The sequence below is a fragment of the Dryobates pubescens genome, chromosome 12 (genome assembly GCF_014839835.1).
Source record: "Dryobates pubescens isolate bDryPub1 chromosome 12, bDryPub1.pri, whole genome shotgun sequence".
Classification (NCBI taxonomy): domain Eukaryota; kingdom Metazoa; phylum Chordata; class Aves; order Piciformes; family Picidae; genus Dryobates; species Dryobates pubescens.
The window spans coordinates 19131160-19153080 of NC_071623.1; the positions used below are offsets into that span (position 1 = coordinate 19131160).

The 21921-nt window shown below is 43.3% G+C and overlaps 1 protein-coding gene across 1 annotated transcript in view; it reads right to left on the reverse strand.

Moving 5' to 3' along the window:
- IGSF5 (immunoglobulin superfamily member 5) overlaps positions 1 to 7504 on the reverse strand; it is a 34631-nt gene extending 27127 nt beyond the window's left edge. Inside the window, exons 1-2 of the mRNA XM_009905866.2 lie at positions 7025 to 7504; positions 4426 to 4628 (exon numbers count right to left, since the gene is read on the reverse strand). Of these exons, the coding sequence (XP_009904168.2) occupies positions 4426 to 4483 (58 nt within the window). The 5' untranslated portion in view covers positions 4484 to 4628; positions 7025 to 7504. The remainder of the gene's footprint in view (positions 1 to 4425; positions 4629 to 7024) is intronic.
- Between the last annotated feature and the right edge of the window lie 14417 nt (positions 7505 to 21921).

Genomic DNA, 21921 nt, shown 5'->3' on the forward strand with positions numbered 1-21921 from the left:
TCCAGATCTGCAAACACTTTGCTTTTTTAAGGAGACATGGTTTGCAATGGCTCTGAGTAAGTGATGTGATTTTCAGTACATTGCTAGCTGTTAATTAATCATTTGCTATGAGATCATGCCTGCAAGTTCCATACAGTCTTGAAATTTATCCTAAACATGAACAGTCAGTGATCAAGAGCTCTAAAAAATCCTGCCTAATACTGGTTTTGTTTTCTTCATACAGTCAGGACAATTTAGGCAGGTAGGTATTAGTTACTCCTTCATTTATCTAACCTAATATAATAGAATCATTTTTTATCAGTCTATAGGCATGATTGGATCTATGTATTCTTCCACCAACCGACCTTCTGGAGCAATAGATGATCTTTCATTGACTTCTCTGAGTTAGGGAACAGGTCCATAAGCACTTTTTGGGGATTCTGTGGGTAGCAGGAGGACTCAGGAGTGGGACATAGTTCAGCCTTGCCTCCATTTAGATCTCACTATAACCCCAGCACAATTCACAGAATTGCCTAGATTGAAAAAGACCTTTAAGGCCAAATCATTCAAATCATTAGCCTAACACTGACAAGTCCTTGACTAAACCATATCCTTAAGCATCACATCTACAAGACTCTTCAAATACCTCCAGGAATGGAGGAGACTCCATCACCTCCCTGGGCAAGCCATTCCACTGCCTGATAAGCCTTTCAGTGAAGAAATTCTTCCTAATATCCAATCTAAACTTCCCTTGGTGGAGCTGAGGCCATTTCCTATTGTCCTAACACTTGTTAGGACAGCCTACAGCCTCCTTTCAGGTAGTCGTAGGGAGCAATAAGGTCTCCCCTGAGCCTCCTTTTCTTCAGACTAAACAACCCCAGCTCTCTCAGCCAACCATAAAATTTGTCCTCTAGACAAAGGAAAAGGAGTTTCATAAGCCCTCTTCACCTGCTGCCAAAACACTGTTGGTGGTTTAAACTTTTTATCTTTTCTTTTTTATCCTGCAGTAGCACGTGGAGTCTTGAACCAACAGTGTGTGCCATTATCCAGTCCACGTACAAGTGTTGATAAAGGTACTTGTGTAAGGTCAAAGAGGACATTCATGACAGAAATGGGAACTAGATCCAGTTCCCAGTGCCATAAGGTAGTGTTGCAAGTTCTTTTGCTGGACCCTGCTTCTTGCATTAAGGAGAAAAATTTAGTGTTAATTTGATTTACATACTGCTTTTAAAATATCTTGCAGATGGTTGTTTTTAGACAAATTAAGGCCTCAGGCTAGACTGTCATTGCACTTTACAGGAATTATGTGCTCAGCTCTAAACAGCTGTAAGAAATCCCACCCTGGCACAGATCATCTTTGCAATGGGGAAATGTTACAGGTTGTGTTCATGATATTGTATTACACCTTGGCTGTTGAAGAACAAAGCTGACTTGGGACACCTTCCTTGAGGTATATCACTAAATGCTTATAAAGCAAGCACCAGTCCTGAAAGTTTGCTTGAAGTTTGCTTTGATAAGACTACTCAATTTCAATTGTTCAGTCCTTCTCAACAGAATGCAGAGTATACACCAACTCCTTTATGAGCTGTTTATTTCTGCCTGTCACTCAAATTCACTGTCACATCACTGCAGGTTTGAAGAAACAACAATGCATCTCATTCCTTGGATGACACCTGCACTGAGGGAACCTCCTTTGTTGAAGAACTGCCCTTGCCCTTCATCACCAACGTTTTCAATTCTGTGTCTGGGATAACTTTGAAGGACAACTTTTTCAGGCTGAAGGTTTCAGCAATGAGGACATTGAGATGTAGCTACTGCCCTTTTCTGCCCTCCTCTCCTCTTCTGACTTTCTTTCCTCTTTCCTAAGTGACCTATTTGGGCACCACACAGTGAAGGACAGGATGAGCTTATTACCCTTTTGTCATAATGATTCCTTTAGAGTATTAGAATAAACCAGGTTGGAAGAGACCTTCAAGATCATTACCATCAACCAACACCATCTAATCAACTAAACCATGGCACCAAGCACCCCATCAAGTCTCCTCCTAAATACCCCATTATCACATTTCAAAATAATTTCCCCCTCTTCACTTCCATGAACACTGCCTTTTACTCTTGTTTTTGTATCTAGTGTCTGTGTTCCTCCCTTCCTTCTCTGCTGTATCTGTTAGAATTTCTAAAGGTTTTTTTCCCTTCTACTGTGTTTTCTTTTCATTCTTTCTTTAGTCTTTTGCTCATTCCACCTTATCTTCTGCCTTCCCTGCCCCATCAGTGGTCCACTGCTCCAGCAACAGCTCTGCAATAGATTGAGTTGGATTTGGCAAGATTATCCCTTAGCACATCTCAAGTTTACTTCAAAAACTAACAGCCCTGCAGCTGAGCTTTTTGAAAACCAAAATAGGTTAGAGCTTATCAAAGCCTACAAAGAAGGACTAGATTATTTGCTTATGTTAACAAGACTTTTTAAATGCTTATAGGATGTTTCTGTCAAGTAATGCCAGTCTGGTGGCATTCAACAACACATTTTTCCACCCACATGCACACAAACCCATCCACAACCGCTACATGTCTCTTCCCATCTCTTCTCTGTTTGACAGTTGTCCCTTGCAGCTGGTCCTGGCTCTGCTGCTGGACTACTCCCCTCTTTTCTGCTTGTCTGCAATGGGGATGGTGCCCAGGCTGGGAGCACCACAGCACCACCACCCATATCCTGGCATGAGGCTAAGACCCTACGCTGCGTGTCAGTCCTGTGATGTGCAATGCTGTTGCTGCCATAGGACAGCTGCACACCATGATATTTGTTTCTAGCTTTTTTCAGCCTTTTTTTGTAATTTGGGATCTCCCAGATCCAGTGACTGTGAGCCTTACTACTTCATCAGCACCAGAACAAGAGGACACAGTCTCAAGCTGTACCAGGGGAGGTTTAGGCTGGATGTTAGGAAGAAGTTCTTCATAGAAAGAGTGACTGGCCATTGGAATGTGCTGCCCAGGGAGGTGGTGGAGTCACCATCACTGGAGGTGTTTAGGAAGAGACTTGATGAGGTGCTTGGTGCCATGGTTTAATTGATTGGATAGTGTTGGATGATAGGTTGGACTCGATGATCTCAAAGGTCTCTTCCAACCTGGTTAATTCTATTCTATTCTATATTGTGAGAGAAAGTGCATTCTTTGGTTTGTTTTAAATTGGTTTGCCTTTTTTTTTTTCCTGACAGTTGTACTGGTTGCCACTAGTTCTTTTTGTTATGAGAAACTGTGAATAACCATTCACCTCCAGATAATCATTTTAATCCATTTTTACTATTTCTCCTTTTTTCACAAGCAGAAAAATATCCCAATCTAATGAAGGCCTCTTATACCTTTCTCAGACTTAGATGTGTACTTTTTGAAATGGAAGGGCTAACAAAACAGCCAATATTCAAGCTAGAGGCTTTCCACAGTTTTATATAAATGCCAGGTTTCATTGTATTTCCTTTGCTGAAGACACTAAGCTGTGAATTTATTTATTTTCTTTCCAAGATATCTACTCCTTTCCCCCACTAGACATATGCAGTTAAGTGATAGTTTGCATTTACTGTTTTCTGTTCCTTTATTACTTACTTGGCATCATGACATTTTCTGGCAAATCTTTCTAGTCTCTTTTTGGATTTGGCTGCCCTAAGTAGTTCTGCACCACCTGCAAAGTCTGCCACCTCACAGTTCACTCCTCTTCACTAGGTTAAGAGCTTGTTGCATACCACACATCCCCATGAAGCTTCACTCAGAGCACCACTCTGCTCAGAAAACTCAAACCTTAACATTTGTCCCTGCATTCTGTTTCCTTTCATCGGTTATTAAGGCATGATAATACCCTTCCTCTCATCTCACTGCAGCTCCCTTCTATCAGAGCCTGTTAAAACTCCAGTCACTTTATAATTAAAAAAAATAAAAGTCAGCCTTGTCTCTGTTAACCCAACTAGTCATTTTAATATTCACATTTTCTTTAAAGCTCTGCCACCAAGATACCTTTTATCTGAATTCACTTTGAAATCCAGGCATGTGAAATGCAAATTGGAGGCAAACTAGAAAAATTATAATTTGCACATATTTCTGGAAGCAAAATCAGCACCAGTAGTGAATTCTCTACAGATGCCCCCTCAAAAACAGTCCAAAACAGACAGCAGGAAGATGAATGCAAGGAGAAGTAGAAATAAGCAGACACCCCTGCTCATTGGAAGTGAGACAGGGCAGCCTCCCCACCCCCTCCCCACTCCATCCATGCTCACTCCAGCCATCAGATCGTTCAGGCTTGAAATGCAAACTTAACTAGCTCAAACAGTTTAAATAATCCCCTTCTGGGACTGGCTGTTCAGTCTGATATCATCAGTAGCTCTCATTGGCATATCTTTAAAATTAGTTCACACATTTTGTCCACAGTGACTCATTTCACAGGTTATGAATGTGTCCTACCTGGTAGCAAGGCAGTAAAGAAGAGAGGAAGTAAAATGAATTTCTGGAACCTGCCCATTGGAGCATTCTCTCTTGGTCCCTAAGGCAGAAAGCCACAGGCAGTCACTTCATACTTGAGAAGAAGCTGAAGGACAGAACTTAGAAAGAAACTTGGTAATGAGCTGCTGCTTTGTGTTCTGTGATAAAATGTTACTTTATGAGACCTGTATTACAAACAAGGGGAGAAGATTAAATGAGGGAGAGCTCAGAAGGAGATTGGTATCTTTTTCAAAACCAACTGTTTCAAAGTAAGTAAAGGAGCTTTCTACAGCAGAGAAACCTCCCCCTACAGACTTGCATCATTAATCATGAGTACCTGGGAAAAATAATTCTCTAAGTGGCCCACAACTGTGTGTGCATGTGCCATCCATACCACTGGCAGGGCCTGGACACAGAAGGGAATCCTGTGCTCCATCACTTGTTGTCATACAGGGGAACTGAGCACAGTACTAGCCTCCACCCTGGGGTCCAAGAGGCACAGACCTCCACTTGGAGGGGTCATTAAACCCCCTCAGAAACCTGATGCTCCAGCACCAGGCAGCCTTCATGAGAGGAAGTGGAAATACAGCCCAATGCACCGCTACACCCTGAAAGTTTGAAAGCTTTTTTGCATGCATTACTACCAAACCAGGATTCCTGATCACACATTTCCAGGGAAAACCTGGTGCCATGATTGCTGTGGCAGTCCCATCAACCCCTCAACGCACAGTGGCCACCCTGGCCAGGGGGAAAAGCTCCTGCCATCCAAGGGCTCTCCATTCTATGTGCCCAGGGCAAGAATGAGAAACACCAAATCTCCTCCCAGCTCCCCAGTCTGAGTGCTCAGAAAGAGTGCTATTGGAAAGGGAGTCCCCAGAATTTTCTCTGAACAGGAGTGTCTCCTACACCCTGAAATAAAACACCACCAGCTCTTCATCATGGTCAGTGATAAGATACAGAGCTTGGGTGTGACAATCACCTTCTGCATTTTCTGCTTTCCCAGTGTGATTCACTTGTGTGATATTATTCTCCTCCCCCTCAAAATATGTGGGAGAGATTTTGACTTATGCTGTTTGGTTTACAAACTTTTCAGCTGTGAAATTGAAGCTTGCCTTCATGAAAGGGACACAGGCCAGAGGATGTGGCTTTGTGGGTAGCGCAAATATCTTGTCAGGAAAGAGTTTTTGATTTCAGGAGTGTTCTTTGTGGCAGCTCTGTGCAATGCACAGAGATACCCTGACTTTCCTGTAACAATCATACTTTTTTAATTGCCCTTTGGCTAAAATCAAAACCACACCAAGGGACAAAACACAAAAGCCCTGGCCCAGCTGTTTTCCTGCCCTTAGGCAAGCAGTTAATTTTGTGCAAAAATGCTGCATGATTTCCTAGCAGGGCTTTTGTGAAAGCAGCTGCAGTGGGATGGCACAGGGGTGGGTGGCAGTACCTCTCTTAGAGTGCCCATGTAGGATGAATGTCCTGTACCAAGTCCTTCCCTGCCTGCTGCACCACAGCAAACAACAAAAGACATTTCCAAACATATTGAGCTGCAGCATCAAGCTATACTGGCGCTGTCATCACTGTTCAGTGCTGTAATCAGGGTGTCTCACCGAGTTTACTGCAGCAGATGCAACCTGAGTGGCTAGGCTGGCATTTTACTCTGTGTTTTCCCTTTTTGCAAGGTTTTAGTTTACCTTGCAAATTTAAAGGACAGCCCTGTCAACTAATCAACATTTTAAGCCAAACGTGTGAGCTGATTTGTTCACCTGCATGCTGGGAAGAGGGCTAGTTTGTGGCCTGTTTTGGCTTTGCCCAGTGCATTTTGGAAGGTTCTGGTTTTTTTCTCACTTCCATATTTTGTGTGCAGAGCAGCTGAGGCAGGAAAGTTACCATATAGAGCTCAGGGGGGTTTCTCCTTGTTCTGGCACTCCAGTAGCTCTCAGCATATACAGTCAGTATTATCTGTCATATGAAGTGAAATAGCCCAAGTGAAGCACTAGGAAACAAAGGCCATGCTATGTCCTTCTCCAGGAAGTTGTGATCTCATGCGGGTTCCACACACCTGGAAAAGACCCTGTCAACCTAGGCAGCAGTCTACATACATCCACTTACAAATCACGTTGCACCAAAGCAAACTCTGCTTAACAAAATGTTATGCAGAAGAGCAGATTTGCTAGAATCTTATGCCAAATTTCTGGTCAAAACCAGTAAATAACTTAGGGTGAAGTAAAGTGAGAAGAGAAATGCAGGTATCTGTATTTCGGTTTACTTCATTTAGAAATGGACTTTCAAAGAGACAATAAATATTACCCAAACCCCAGATGAAATAGGGTATTTTGGCCAATGATGAATTAAACATCTAGGGTTTAGCCTGAACTGCTTTTTACCTTCTCCACAGGTGCACAGGGTGGCTCTCATCACCAGCACCGCCATGTACAGCTCTAAGCCTGCTCCCTCCTGCATTCATGTCAATGGCAAGGGGATAATATTGATAAAACCTCCCTAAAGGCGCACCATCTGGATCCAGCACAGCACAGAGGGAGGCACAGATGTTTTGGCACCCCGTGATGCAGGAGACACCCACCCTGAAGCCCAGGAAGCACAGCAGGAGTGCTCACCTCACTGCTGCCGGCCCAGAGCTGGCTTCCCCATTGTGCCAGGAGTCGGGAAAAGGGTTGAATTATCTTTCAGCTGCCAATTCCTCCTGCTGGGAAGCGAATAATATCTCCGGAGAGGTTACCTGGATTGCTTCCCTGGGGGTGTCTCCAACCGCTTTCCCTTTGACGACGAGCCCTGTTAGCACGCTCCGGCCCGGGGACGTAGGAGGAGGCCGGCAGCGTCCCAAGCGAGGAGCCTCAGGCCAGCTCTCGCCTCCTCAGCCGGGGGAAGTCTCCCTGAGGCGGGGGCGGCTGGCTGAGGGGCTGCGGGGAAAGAGCACGGATCTCTGCCGCCTCTCAGCCGCCGGATCCCAGGGCAGGCGTCTGCCCTGACATTGTCCCCCGCGACAGGTGAAGCAAAACTTGCCTCTCTCCTTCCCCCCGCCCCAGTGCGTGTGTCGCTGTGTTAATGTTTAACCGGTGCTGCAGGAGGAAGTCAGGCACACTGATGACACACCGACGCGGGAGCAAACTTCACGCTGTCCCAACCCGAAACGCGGGACGGGCGCTGCCGCCTGACGTGTGTCGTCTCGGCGGGGAAGGGCCGGGGTGGGACGCGGGGCACAGCGGCAGGCGCGGGATTTATTTTCATAGAATGCATTGGGTTGGAAGGGACCTTTAAAGTGCAAGTGAGCGCCTCGGTGCTGCGGACCCGGCTGGAGCTCGTCCCGCCATTACAGCTCTGCAGGCAACGTGGCAGAGAGCAGAACGCTCGGCTGTGACTTCACACTGGCTGTGCCCTCGCCAGCGGGTGCTGGCACCCATAGCTGGGGGGCTCAGATTCCATCGGCAGGCCCTGGCAGGGGGAGGGAGTGAGACCGAGCCAGGATAGGTCCAGTCAGGAACTGAAGGAGTTTGGGACAGGGATAGGGCTAGAGATAAAACCATGACTTGGCACCAAGGAGCCCGTTCAGGGAACAGGGACAGGCATAGGGATGGGGCAGGCTGCGGCATAGGGATGGGGCAGGCTGCGGCATTGTTGGGGCAGGGACTGGTGCCCCGGGGAGCTGACACTGGGCCGTGGGCAGAGTGTGGGATCCCCAGGGGGCTGCTAAGGGACCCCAGCAAAATGAACCTTTACTGGGAGGTGCTACTTCATAAGAAGCTGATGCAAAGAAATTAATTGCTCTATAGAAAATACAGGCCCTAAGTGATGTTGGTGTTTGGGGTTTTTTCCCTGTTATATTTTCTTATTTCTTTCCTACTTTCAGTTTTGTTTTGGGGAAATTTTTTGTACTCCAAAAAAAAAAAAGAAAAAGAGGGGGTGGGGGTGGGGAGGGATGTTAAAACAGTTCAATTTAATTCTGAAATATTTTGTGTTAGTTTGTTCAGTCAAAAGACACCTATTCCTGCCACTTTGGCAATTATGCTGCTTTATGAGAGATGCTCTTTCAGTGGCTGCAGCCTTCATCTTGCTCTAAAGCTGAACATCATTCACATTGCGCCATCATATGATCAGTGAGCTGAACTGATGTGATGCATCAGGAGGTTTTTATGACCAGTCCATCTGCTGGAAAGCTTGAATCATAAAGAAGGGACATCATGACTTTCCTGAACGATATTTCCTAATAAGCATAGTAGTGGCTCTAGTAAGTAGAAATTAACGCCACACTGACTCAAAATGAAAAGGTTGGGTCCATCAAAAGGAAAAGAAACAGTCTGTTTAGGGAATTTTGATCAGTTTCCAACATTAACAAAATTTAACTGTGCTGTATTAGAAAAGAATATCACCGACACCAAAAAAAAACGCAACCACCAAACAAACTTAAAGCTATGAAACTTGCAGGAAGTTATATTTTAGTTGTTGGGTTTAGTTTGTTAGGGTCTTTTTGACCAGTTACACTTTGTGCTGTTTTGCTTCCTTGCTTTTACAAGCATTACTTTTTTCAAAGTCTAAAATATCACACTCTTGTCCAACCAGCAGCCTGCTTTCATAATGGTATTCTTGAAATACCTATAGCTTGATTTTCGTCCAAATAAAGATAGAGGAAGGAAAGGGAACACATCTAATAAGCAGACTCCATCTTTGGTTGTCAAAGTAGGAAAAGTGCAGAAAGTTAAAATAGACTTACTGGGTCTCCTGTTTGATTTTAATAAAGATAATGCTTTGTAAAAATGTTTTGGAAAGCATGGTGGTTGGGTTTAAAACTCTTACAAAAGTATCATTTGGCACTGCTGAGAAGAGTGGCTCTGTCTTTGTAATTACTCATCAGGTAGATATAAGCTCAATCACCCCTCAACCTCTTCTCTGCCTGAATAAAGCCTTGCTTCCCTGGTTTCCTCGCTGATGCTGTGCTGTAGGCTGTTGTCCACTAGATGCCGTGCCACTGGACCCTCTCTCCTCTGCATTCTAGTTGAACTGAGGGTCACAAAACCTCACAGATTTACAGATGTGTCCAGTACAGGAGAATAATAGTTTATCGGAGTTTGCTGGCAACACTTCTCTGAATGTGACCCAGTACATAGTTTGCCATGTTTGTGGTGAGAGAGCACTATTGGATTGTATTTTGTAAAACTATATAATTGTTTGGGTTAGAAGGGACCTTAAAGATCATCTAGTTCCAACCCAGCCCTGCCGTGTGCGGGACACCTTCCACTAGACCAGGTTGATTGAAGTCCCATCTAACCTGACTTTGAACACTGCCAGGGAGGGGGCATCTCTAATGTCTCTGGGCAACCTGTTACTGTGCCTCACCACCCTCACAGTGAAGAACTTCCTTATATTTAATCTAAATCTACCCTCTGGTGTTCATGTCACTCAAGTTTACCCACTGTCACTTAGGTGATGCCACTGCAGCCTATACAGCAAGGTTGTTGCACCTGACCTAAAGAACTTTGTGCTGCTTCTTGCTGGATGTCTCAATCTTATAAAGGTCCCATTGGATGTCATGTTGCTGCACCTGTGCTACAGTTGTTGTTGTAACACTAGCTGATCACACACACAGGCTGATCAGCTATCTCTTTACCACACTAAGGTCTGCCATGGTCTGGAGATTAGCTGTGTCCTTACACATGTATGCACATTTACATATGCATGCACATAAAGATGCATGCACCACTCTGCTGGTCCCCATCAGAGGCATTTCATTCCTATCTCCTGAATGTAGAGAGAACTGGTTGAAGTCCACAGCAGAACCTGGGTGCATTGTGGTGCAAAGCATCCATTGTGTTTGCATCTCGCTCTGGACCTAACCCCAGTGGGAGTCATCAGGAGAGTGTCTGTCACCTCCACCCACACGCTTACTGGCTTGGCTTCATCAGCTGAAATCCTCCTGGGCAAATCTGGTGCACAGTGACTGGATTCAAATGTCCTTTGTTTTCCCTGGGGCTGCTTAGGTAACCAACCCATGTATTAATATTTTATTAATTATTGCTCACTGCCCTTGTTTGTTCTGTCCACACTTTGACTCTCCTAAAGAGCTGTGATATCGTGATGAATACAACTATTGGAGCTGGTTGGGATGTGCGTGGGATAAGACATTGCTTAGCACAACAACGTGTCCGAGTCCCCAACTGCTGAGAACATCACGCACATGCAAGACTGTCCATGCTCATCAGTGCTCAAAAGATCAGGTCCTAAGTTTGCCAGTCTGATGCAAATGGAAAGTCATTTTGTGAATCATCAGCCTGCATACCATGCAGGTTCCTGCCTCCCACTCCAGTATCTCTAGACACTTCTTTCCAATTATTCCATTTTCTTTGACTGTGAGTAGGAGGACTTATTCCATTAATCCCTTCCCCCCCTCCCCAACCCTTCCAAACTCTTTTTTGCACATTTCTTCTGTATAGTGTGTAAATTGTATAATCTGCTGGAGCAACCCTCAACATTCTTAGTTCTGGGGTGTATTAGTCTGAAACATATGTCTGTACAGCTTGCTGTGCAAACCCATGTGAAGAGCTCCAAGTGAAATGGACTTTCTGAGAGTCACTTAGGGAAGCCTTCAGTCATCACCATAAGTGTGAATTTCCTTTCTATTTCTCCCAGGAGAATTGGTCAGATTTTCATGATGGAAAATGAAGAGCATTTAGACATCTTAATTTGTAAATTACTTCTAATGATTGAGAACACAGTGGGGGAAATCACCAGTCACACTTTCATGCTGTACGTTAGCTTATTTAGTTAAGTTAAAGAAAATATAATCAGAGGAAGCAAGCATTAAAATAACAGAGAAGAGGCACTTAACAAATATTACATTAAACTTGTTTTGAGGTCAGTGCTAGAAACAAGAAATTTCCTTTAGTCATGGAAAATGGCTCGGAAAAGGGATGAACTTTGTAAAGACTTTGAGAAATAGCTATTAAAAATGCATGTTTTTTCTCAAGTAAAGAATAGGAAAATTGAGAAGTAGAAAAGGCTAAGGTGGGAAACATGGTGATTCAGTGACTGGATTAGCTATCTCTATCCTGATGCCTGCAGGATGCTTATCTCTAGTAGCCAATCAGGCCAAAGAGAGGATAAGCCATAACTTTTCCAACCCTGCCTCCTTTTTCCCCCTTCTCTCTGTGTAGTCTTACACCTTTCCTCTACTGTTTGACACAAACATTTGGTGCTCTAAAAGGTGTATTTCTTATTCAAAACAGATTTTATTACTGTTAGCTATACAGTAGCTGACAGGCTTTAACTTTTAAAATCTTTTCATTATTCTCTTGATACACTGAAGACTCATCACTGTGTTAAATTTTAATTTCATGTTTTTCCTTAATCAGGAGCCATATGCACCAGAAGAAAATCTCTAGAAGTAACAAGGCCATGCTATTTCCTCTTTCTATTACATGTACAAATGTTGAGATGCATTTTTTCCTACCATGTGTCTACTTTGTAGGGTGTGAGAACTCCTGAGACCCATTTCTGGGTACAACATCAAGCACAGTGAAGACTCTGCAACCTAGAATCCTTGTATTTATGTGAAAAATTAGAATAGTCTGAATGTCCCTCCATTGCACAAACAGTAGTAAATGTTTGTCTCCATATTGTAAAAGATATTTCCATTTGTGAAAAATGGCTTGCTCAGTGAACACAAAAGAATTACTGGACAGATACACTAATTATCTGAAAAATACTGGCAATATCCTGTGACATCCCCATTGAGTTGCTGATATGATACAAAGTGAGGCTGTGGGGGCACTTCCAAGAGGAGTCACAGTCCTTACAAATGCCAGTAACCATACACAACAATGCAAGACCCCCTTCTGAGACACTGCTAGTCAGCTAAGACACAGACATCTACCCTAAGATATTTATCAAGGGTTTTTTTCTGAAGTCATTAAAGACATAAAAGTACTACCAGGTAATACTTCACCTATCCTGATATGTGGGTCTAAAGCAGGCAAAATAGAATCATAGAATGGGCTGGGCTGGAAGAGACTTCCGAAGGTCATCTAGTCCAACCCCCTCTGCAGTAAGCAGGAGCATCCTCAGCTAGACCAGGCTGCCCAGAGCCCTGTCAAGCCTCACTTTGAATATCTGCACGGATGGGCCCCAACCACCTCATTCTGTGGTTAGGCCTGCCTCATTATTTTGGCTGTGGAGTAGTCTGAAAGACTGGGTTAAACTGGACATGCTGGTTTAGCCTGCAAAAGTTAGATGAGATCAATCCCACCAACAGGGAATGTTTCATGTTGATCTGAAGAATCCTGTTTTATTTCCTTCCTAGGAATGCAGGCTACTCTTATCTTGACCTAAAGATTCATGAAGTGATTCTACCACAAATCAAGGCCTGGGTAAATCCTCCAAAGCCTCATAACACAAATATTTTTTTAGTTCAGAGTTTTTTGTTCAGTGTTCTCTTGCTGGTTATTATAAAGAGCCATAACTCTGTGAAGAATTGCTGTGGGCCCTTAATGGGGAAAGCTTTGGATAAAACCTTCTTTCAGACCTTCAGACACATGAGACCACAGGATTAAACACTTCACTTGCATGAATATCTTTGCAGGTTTTATGTGGCATTAATAAATCTGCACAACTGGAATGTAGTTCTCCAGTACTTTCCTGCCAGGATTCCTGAGCTGCATTCCATGTTTCCCCGTTGGCAGGTGCATGCCTCCTCCCCAGCACTGAAATTGGTGATGAATTGTAGCTGGTAAAATGAAAATGTCATAATTCAGGGAATGCAGATGAAGGCATTCATCATGGAGACCGGGCAACAATAAGTAAATAAGAATGTTTATCACAAAAAGAAAGAAGATCCAGCTTTGATGCTATTAGGAGGAGTATATATCTAAGGAGGAAATTTTTAGTGCATTTTACAACATCAGTTCCCTTGGCAACATTTTCATTAGGCTTTAGAAATGTTTTGTCTCTGGTCCAAACAGTTCACTTAATTGCTCTGTTAATCACTCAGTTTATTCTAAGGAACTTTTCAGCGTACAGTAGTGTGCCAAGAAAATGTAAAGATCAATCCCTGAACTCATTATAATCACAATTACATTTTTCATTACTGCTTAAGGTCATGATTTTAGGCTCCCTCCTGAGCTTCATATGCACAGCCATATTCTCCAAGGAGTTCAAGCAAAGTGCAAATCTATCCAGAGCTCCTTTGAAACCAGTACACTCAACACCTAGCAGCCAGTGCATCATACATCCAGCTCTGGACATGTCAGATGAACAGTCCACAAACCTTGTCAGTGATATGTGTAAACAAGCATAATGACTGGAGATCCAGAGCCCACAGGACTTCCCTGATACTACCAGGAAAACAACCATGGGAGTATGAAATTATACTCCTTTTATTTCTTTCCTGCTGATTTTACAAGGTTGCTGGTTATTAGAATCATTAATACTTAACATCTCTGAAAACAGAATATTAATGAATGTTCCCTAAGTAACCTGCAGGGGTGACCCAACCTTGATACTGCAATGGTGAGAGAGCAGATTGTCACTGTAGAAGTAGGTATTGTTTTGGAAGAACTGTGTAATTTTTGCATTTTCATTATATACATAGAATCATAGAATTGTCAGGGTTGGAAGGGGCCTCAAGGATCATCTAGTTCCAAACCCCCTGCCATGGGCAGGGACATCTGTCACTAGATCAGGTTGCTCAGAACCCCATCCAGCCTGGCCTTAAAACCTCCAGGGATGAGGCTTCTACCCTGCCTGGGCAGCCTGTTCCAGTGTCTCACCACCCTCATGGTGAAGAACTTCTTCCTAACACCCAATCTAAATCTACCCATTTCTATTTTGGCTCCATTCCCCCCAGTCTTACTGCTTCCTTTGGACATTCAGTTAAGATCACCAAATAGAAATGGCAGGGGATATTTTGTTAGAAATAAATGTCTTCTGTGCACCGTATCTGCAATACATAGTCTGTAATTGAAAGCTGCCCTTTTGCTGTAAGAGAGTGTAAGTCCCTGCAGAGGTGGTTTCAGATACATCTTTATGTGACAGAGTAATGGAAGTGCTCACAATCACTGCTCTGTTTTGGCTTTCTCTTATAGAGAAGCAGTAAGCTTTGTTTTGATATTTGTCCATTTCCTTCCCAAGACTTGTATATAAAATAAGATTCCCTGAGAAGAACTGAGGAATACTGAAAGATGTCAAGAATATAGTAAAGACTTACATGATTATAAAGTAAGAGTTCCTGTCCTCTCCCCTCCCCTATCACACACAGCAGTTTCTTCAGTAAAGTTGGAAAAGGCAGTACCATGCAGTTACCATGGCCTCCAGCAGCAAACCTCTTGCCACTTGAGTTACATCTGCAAGGAGTCTAGGGTTTGGCCTCAGCATAAAGGGATGGGACCTTCTAAAGTGGACTGAGAGGGGATAGGCGAGCAGAGAACTCAGAGAGGTTCATCACACACTCTCACCCTCAGCACCAAGCTCCAGCAACAAGTGCTGCTATTCTGCTGCCTCCTCACACCTGGCAGGAGCAAGCTACATTACTCACATACACTGTGTCTCACTCCCACTCCTGCCTCACAGCTCAGCTCACTGTTCTCTTTAATTCCCTCACTGAACCTTTACTAGCAGAAGCACATGTAAAAGCTGCAGATCTCTTTATGTACTGGAGTTAAACATTTACTTAGAACTGCTGTTCCAGCATTAACAATTAAATTAAACATGAAGGGAGTAGAGCTGCCTTGAAGATCTACAAGCTGGAGGTGTAAATCACACCACATAACTAATTTATGACATTCTGTGCCTACAGCTGTATGCTGACAGTTTGCAAGTGTAAGGGTGGCTGTGATTTCTGAGTGCTTTTTGTGATGGAGGAATAGGAAGCTGATCCTATGGGCCTCTATCCCTCCACCCAAAATCATCAATTAAAGGAGGCCAGGTTAGGTGGTGAATGCAAGGGATGCTGTGTACACGGTTCAGTTGGAGAAAATCCAAGAAGGGGTGTGGGGTTTTATTCCCACAAAAATAATGCATTTTTTAATTTGTGGAACATAAGGCAACAACAAGGCTATTTGTCAGCCTTTGAAATTGCCCAAGTATGTTTGTCAGTAAAATTGTATTTGAGTGAACTTTTTAGAAGGATATTCTTAAGCCCATTGTATTACTGGGCATTGAAAAAAAATCTCTATTTGCTCAACCAGAAGATGTGCAAAGTTTTTTTTTCAGTCTAGATCTCATATGTACTGCACAAATCTCAGTCCTGTGACTCAGATGCTTTCCTCTACACAGTGTGATAATATTTGTAGACGTGCAAATACATTAGTGGGATGAACTATTGCATTTACGTCCAGCTGCAAAAGCTGCAAACAAACAAGTGAAATACATCAAAAAGGTAAGTGAGGAAAAAGACAAAACAAAAGAAGTTAGTAAGGGAGACCTTTCATAGTTACAGTTTTAGTTCATAACTGCTTGTGTTTGGCCAACAATCTGATGGCCTTCAGTTATTTGACTGTTTCCTTTTAAATGATAGGAGAACAGTGCTGTGCTTCCAGGTCCCAAAGACCATGCCAGTTAGCCACAGTCAAACAGTACTGGCTGTGGTGACACAAGCGAAACGACTTCAGGTTGGTCTTGATCTTCCAAAAGGTATCAATTATAGTTAAAATTGTCTTTTGTCATTTCCCTCACTATAGTTTTAGCAATCTTGCACTTGCCACTCTGTCATTTAGAAAAACAGATTGTTTATAAGGTTTGTTTTAAGGTTCTTTTGACTTAAAAGTGTACCACGTGTAGACCGAAGGAGTGGCTGATGTGTGTCAGAATTGCATGTTTAATGCTTGAGAAAGCACTTCTATTCTCTATCCCTTTCCCTTGTATGGGAATTACTTGCCTTAGGAAATGGAGACCAACAGTCATTTTTGGATGTGCATGCTAAGGCATTTTAGAGGAGGGAATATTCAACAGATTCAGAATCAACAAGGCCAAGAGCCAGGTGACAGTGACCCCATGCAATGTTACAGGCTTGGGGAAGAGTGGCTGGAAAGCTGCCTAGCAGAAAAGGACCAGGGGGTGTTGGTTGACAGCTGGCTGAATGTGAACTAGCAGTGTGCTCAGATGGCCAAGAAGGCCAACAGCATCCTGGCTTGTATCAGAAATAGTGCGGCCAGCAGGACTAGAGAAGGGATTGTCCCCATGTACATGACACTGGTGAGGCCACGCCTGAAATGATGTGTTCAGTGTTGGGCCTTTTGCTAAAAGAACAACATTAAAGTTCTGGAATGTGTCCAGAGAAAGGTCTGGAAAAGAAGTTTTATGAGAATCAGATGAGGGAACAGGGGTTGTTTAGCCTTAAGAAAAAGAGACTGCTAGGAGTCTTTATCATTCTCTACAACTGCCTGAAAGGAGTTTGTAGCAAAGTGCAGAATGATCTTTCTTCACAAGTAGCAAGTGGTAGGATGAGAGTAAATGGCCTCAAGCTGCAGCAAGGGAGCTTTAGATAGGATATTAGGAAAACTTTCTTCACTGAAAAAGTTGTCAAGCCTTGGATCAGGCTGCCCAAGGAAGTGGTGGAGTTGCCATCCCTGTAGGTATTCAAAAGATGTGCAGATGTGGTGCTTTGGGATATGGTTTGGTGGTGGACTTGACAGCATTGGGCTAGTGGTTGGTCTCAGTGATCATAAAGGTCTTTTCCAACATAAGCAACTCTATGGTTCTATGATTCTATTCATTTTGACATTTACATCCCAAAGTGTTAATACATTCACAACCCCAAAAGAGAAGCAAACCTGCAAAACTGCAGTAACAAAATACTTTACTAAAATATCATACAGTGAATAGTTAGCCAAACATTCTCATGTTCTATGCAAATAATGCAAACATTGTCACACTTTGGAGAGTAGAATTATACAGTAACCCACACGAATCCAAGAAGAGCAGCACTCCTGTCAGATCCATTAGCCCTTGTGCTCTGCTCAGCTTTTTTGTAAGGCAAATGTTTCATTACAAAAACTGTACTCTGTGTTCTCAAAAGTGCCTGAAAGGGTTATACCTCCTCAGAAACGCTGAATCAGATGAGAAGTGTGACCAAGTCTATCATGGACACTTTTGAAAATCCTCACTTAAACTAAAAATATGCTAGTTGATGAGTTTGAGTTGTGAAAAAATGTCTTCATTTTTCTGTATTCAAAAACTGATCCTGTGTTGGAAGAAATAGAGTGTGCTGAAATGCATAACTCTAACCAACTCGAAGACACTGTCAGCTCTGTTGATTTTTATCATCATTCCTGCTAAATGAGAAGCAATGGAGTAACTTCTTGGAGTAATTTTTCAAAACTATTCATGAAAACTGCTTTAATGTACATCTGACCCAGAAAGCATGAAAATGTTAGCATAGTGCGCTACATATATAGCTAAACTGGTCCAAAATTGCCTAAATTCTTTTATTAGCTTACAAGAACTTTCAAAAATACACAGCAGTACTGTGTTTGCAGTTCTAGTTACAGTTCTGGTTTTGTTGTGATGGCCTTTCATAGGCAAACACACATACTTTGGCAAAAGGCCACTAATACTGTTCTGATCGTGTTAAAAGTCACAGTCCAAAGGCCTGAATTGCAAAAACTAGTGTTGTTTTGCTGATACATATAAACTAACTACCACAGTGGCTTTGTTTAAATAAATGAATTTGCCTTGCAGGCAATCATCTACTTTTATTTTTTTTTTAATCACCTTTTCCAGCAAGATAACCTTATATTTGAAGTAATTCATTATTTGCCTCCTATATTTTTATTCACAACAGCCTATTGAATGGAAAGGATTACTAAATCAATTTCTGGGCAGCCTGATCTAGTGGGAGGTGGCCCTGCTCACTGCAAGGGGGTAGGACAAGATAATCTTTGAGGGTCCATTCCAATCTGATTCAGTCTTTGAAACTGTAATTTATGCAAGCCCAGAGAAAATCAGGTACTGAGGAAAATCATCTGCAGCAACATAAAGCATTCACTTGGGAAGCTAATTTGCAAAAAGGATGGGAACGGGCTAGCCGAATCCGTACTCAGCCTGTACTCATTTGCCCCTCACCTGAGATTTAGCAGTGAACAGCCAAATCCTTCAGATAGGCAGGCCAGTAGATGCTTAACAACATATGTTTAGTGGGGACAAAATATTTCAAATGCAGCCATGAAGAGAAGCATCTTGTACAGGTCACTCAAAACTGCAAATGTGCTCCCTGGAAACAGTATCCAGAAGGAGATGGTTTCTTAAAATATACCCAAGGACCTTATTCCCAGTGGTATGGTAGCTATGAAATTAGCCCCCAAAATAAGGTGGTAGCAACTGCAAAAGTGATTAACAGAGAATGGCTCCATCTACCCAGTTAGTAGCTATATTCAGGTAATCATTAGCACTCCTGAAATAAAACAAAAGCCATAGTCAAGATGTCTAGCAGAAGTTGGCCCACAAGGGTAACTTTTAAAAGGTTGATACAAAGCCACAAACTGCTCAGGTAAGACTTTTAATGCCACTCCCAAGAAGCCATCATTCAAGGAAGCAATCCAAAACACTCTTTCCTAATGGGAGACTTTACCCTTTGGTCGTGAACTTGGCCTGACAGTATACCAGCAGCTGCACCATCCCAGGAGCCAGGTGCCAGCACTGGGATCTCAACACCAGGGGAGGTGAGCAAGTCAAGATGTTATTACATAAATGGGGACTGCATGGCTGCGCTGGTCCTGCCAGCTGCGTTAAGTTTGGCACCAGGCACAGAGGTAGAAGTGAGGCCCAAGGGCTTGCAGGATTATTTCACTGAAAACAAGGAGAGGCACAATGTTTTTCCATAAATTCCATAAAGTAGCCAGCTTGTACCATGAGCAAAACAGCAATGGCCAAAAGATATTTCTGTAGGTTACCTGGAAAGAATGGTGATTAAAATGCTGCTGCTAGGCTTGCAGTCTGGCCATCACACCTACTGAGGGCATTGGCAAAAGTAGATGTGCTACATCAGAGCTTTGAGTCCAAGGGCACATCCACCTGCACAGTTGGGATGGGAGGTGGCAAGATGCTGTTCAAGCCAGAGCAAGAGCTAGCCACCCCCTGGCACAAGGTGTGCACTAGAGAAAGGCAAACATCTCCTCAGTCATCCACCCAACCACCTGGATAGCCATATGACTGCAAACACCATGCATGCAGCCGTTTTCTGAGTTGGAAATATAAAATAAAGATCATTCTCCTACCAAACAAATACAAAATTATTTCTTTCATCATCAGTTCTCAAAAATAACTGCATAAGCTCAGGTTGCACTTCATCAGAAGTAAATAAATAGTACATTATTACCATGATTAAAGATTTTTCAGGATGAGGCATGTTCCCGCTGAAAATATTTATCCTGCTTTTCAGACATAGGCAAGTCACAAGATCACAGGATGTTAGGGGTTGGAAGGGACCTTCAAAGATCATTGAGTCCAACCCCCTCTGCCAGAACAGGGCCTTAGAATCTAGTACATGTTGCACAGGAGCATATCCAGATGGGTCTTGAAAGCCTTCAGAGAAGAAGAATCCACAACCTCTCTGGGGAGCCTGTTCCAGTGCTCTGTGGTCCTCACAGTGAAGAAGTTCCTCCTCACATTGAGGTGGAACCTCCTGTGCTGTAGTTTATATCCATTACCCCTTGTCCTATCACAGAGTGCAACAGAGAAGACCTGTCCCCTCCTTCTTGATACCCAGCCCTTGGATATTTATAAACATTTATTAAATCCCCTCTCAGTCTTCTCTTCTCCAGACTAAAAAGCCCCATGTCTCTCAGCCTCTCCTCACAGGGCATGTAAAAAGAGACACTTGAATAGTCCTCACAAACTTCACTAAAAAGAAGGGAACAATAAATAACCCCAAAGTAATAAAATCACTTTCCCTGTCTCCCTTCCATGCTTTTTACCACATTCAGCATATGTTCCCATCCCCAAGGCCCTACCCTGCTATCCCAGGACAGTGTCTGGCTCTGGTTGCTCTCACTGGGCTTGATCCTGACCCCCACCAGTCATCACCAGGGCTTGACTTCAGACCTACCTTATCACCGTGATACTGCCTTATGATTAGGAGTCTAATGAGCTTGCCACCATCTGTGGGTCTGTCCTGTTCCCTTGCATGGGTGTGTGGGGCTGAGCCCTATCAGATTCACTCAGCTCCTGGCTCATCTTCCCCTAGGCAACAGACCCAGTTTTGCTGCACACTGAAAAATATATTTCACACCTAGTACAGGCATTCAATAACTCTTTGCTGGCAAAACTGACCTTTTCTTTGCTTGCAAGTAAATCAAATAGGAGTATTGCATAAGGCATGTATTTGTGAATTCCTTTCTTCCTTCCCATAGCCCAAATGCATTTTTCACAACCTTTACTGTAGTCTCAGTTTCATCTCTCTGAAACCTACAAACATCCTAGTGATTTTAAGAGTCCTTGTTTGGTAATGAATTAAGAAATGAGGTTGCCAGCCTGAATGATTACTTGGACACCTTTTCCAACTATGTCTTCTTTAAAACAGTAAAATCCTGCAGTGTTCTGCCTCACACACCCAGTTCCTCATAGGGGAGAAAAATGTCTAAATCGATTGTACTGTTTATCTCACTGTAAGTGACTCTAGTTTAGCCTGGGCAAATCAAGCAAAGTGAGACACAAATGCACACTCTGGGGTCTAGTTTAACAGAAAGACCAGGACACTCTTCACAGAGCATGGATCCAGCTCTACCACTTATCACTTTCAGCAGGAGGCACATATAGGGAAACATGCACAGCAGCCATTCACATTCTCCCCAGGGGACCTGCAGCACCCAAGGTTGTCCCAAGAGCACTGCATGGGCAAATTCTTCCATCTTTGCAAATAAAAAAATTATGTAGTCCGAATCACAGAAACATTCAGGTTGGAAAAGACCCTCAGGATTACCAAGTCCAACTGATAATCCTACTCTACTAAACCAGATCCCCATGGCCACCAGCACCACGACCAAAGGACCTTTAAACACATCCAGGGTTGGTAACTCAACCATCTCCCTGGGCAGCACATCCCAATGCTTGACCGCTCTCTGTGAAAATATTTTTCCTAATGTCCAGTCTAAACCTATGCAGTCACAGCTTGAGGCTGTTCCCTGTTGTTCTATCACTAATTACCTGGGAGAAGAAACTCACACCAGCCTCTCTATAATGTCCTTTCAGGTAGTTGTAGAGAGCAATGAGGTCTCCCCTCAGCCTCCTCTTTTTCAAACCAAACAGCCCCAGCTCCTTCAGTTGCTCTTCACAAGATTTATTCTCCAGTGCCAGTATGCAGTTCTGCCCACACAGAAAGGGCTGTGAGGGCAGGACTGCAGTTCCCTGTGCCAGAAGGGGAACATCCTGACAGCTACAAACACCTTTTCTTAGGTGCCTGCACAGATGGGTGCAAATGCAGTAATTTATTAAGGGGGACCAGGAAGAGAATGCAGATTTTGTTCTCTGAATGGAAGTACT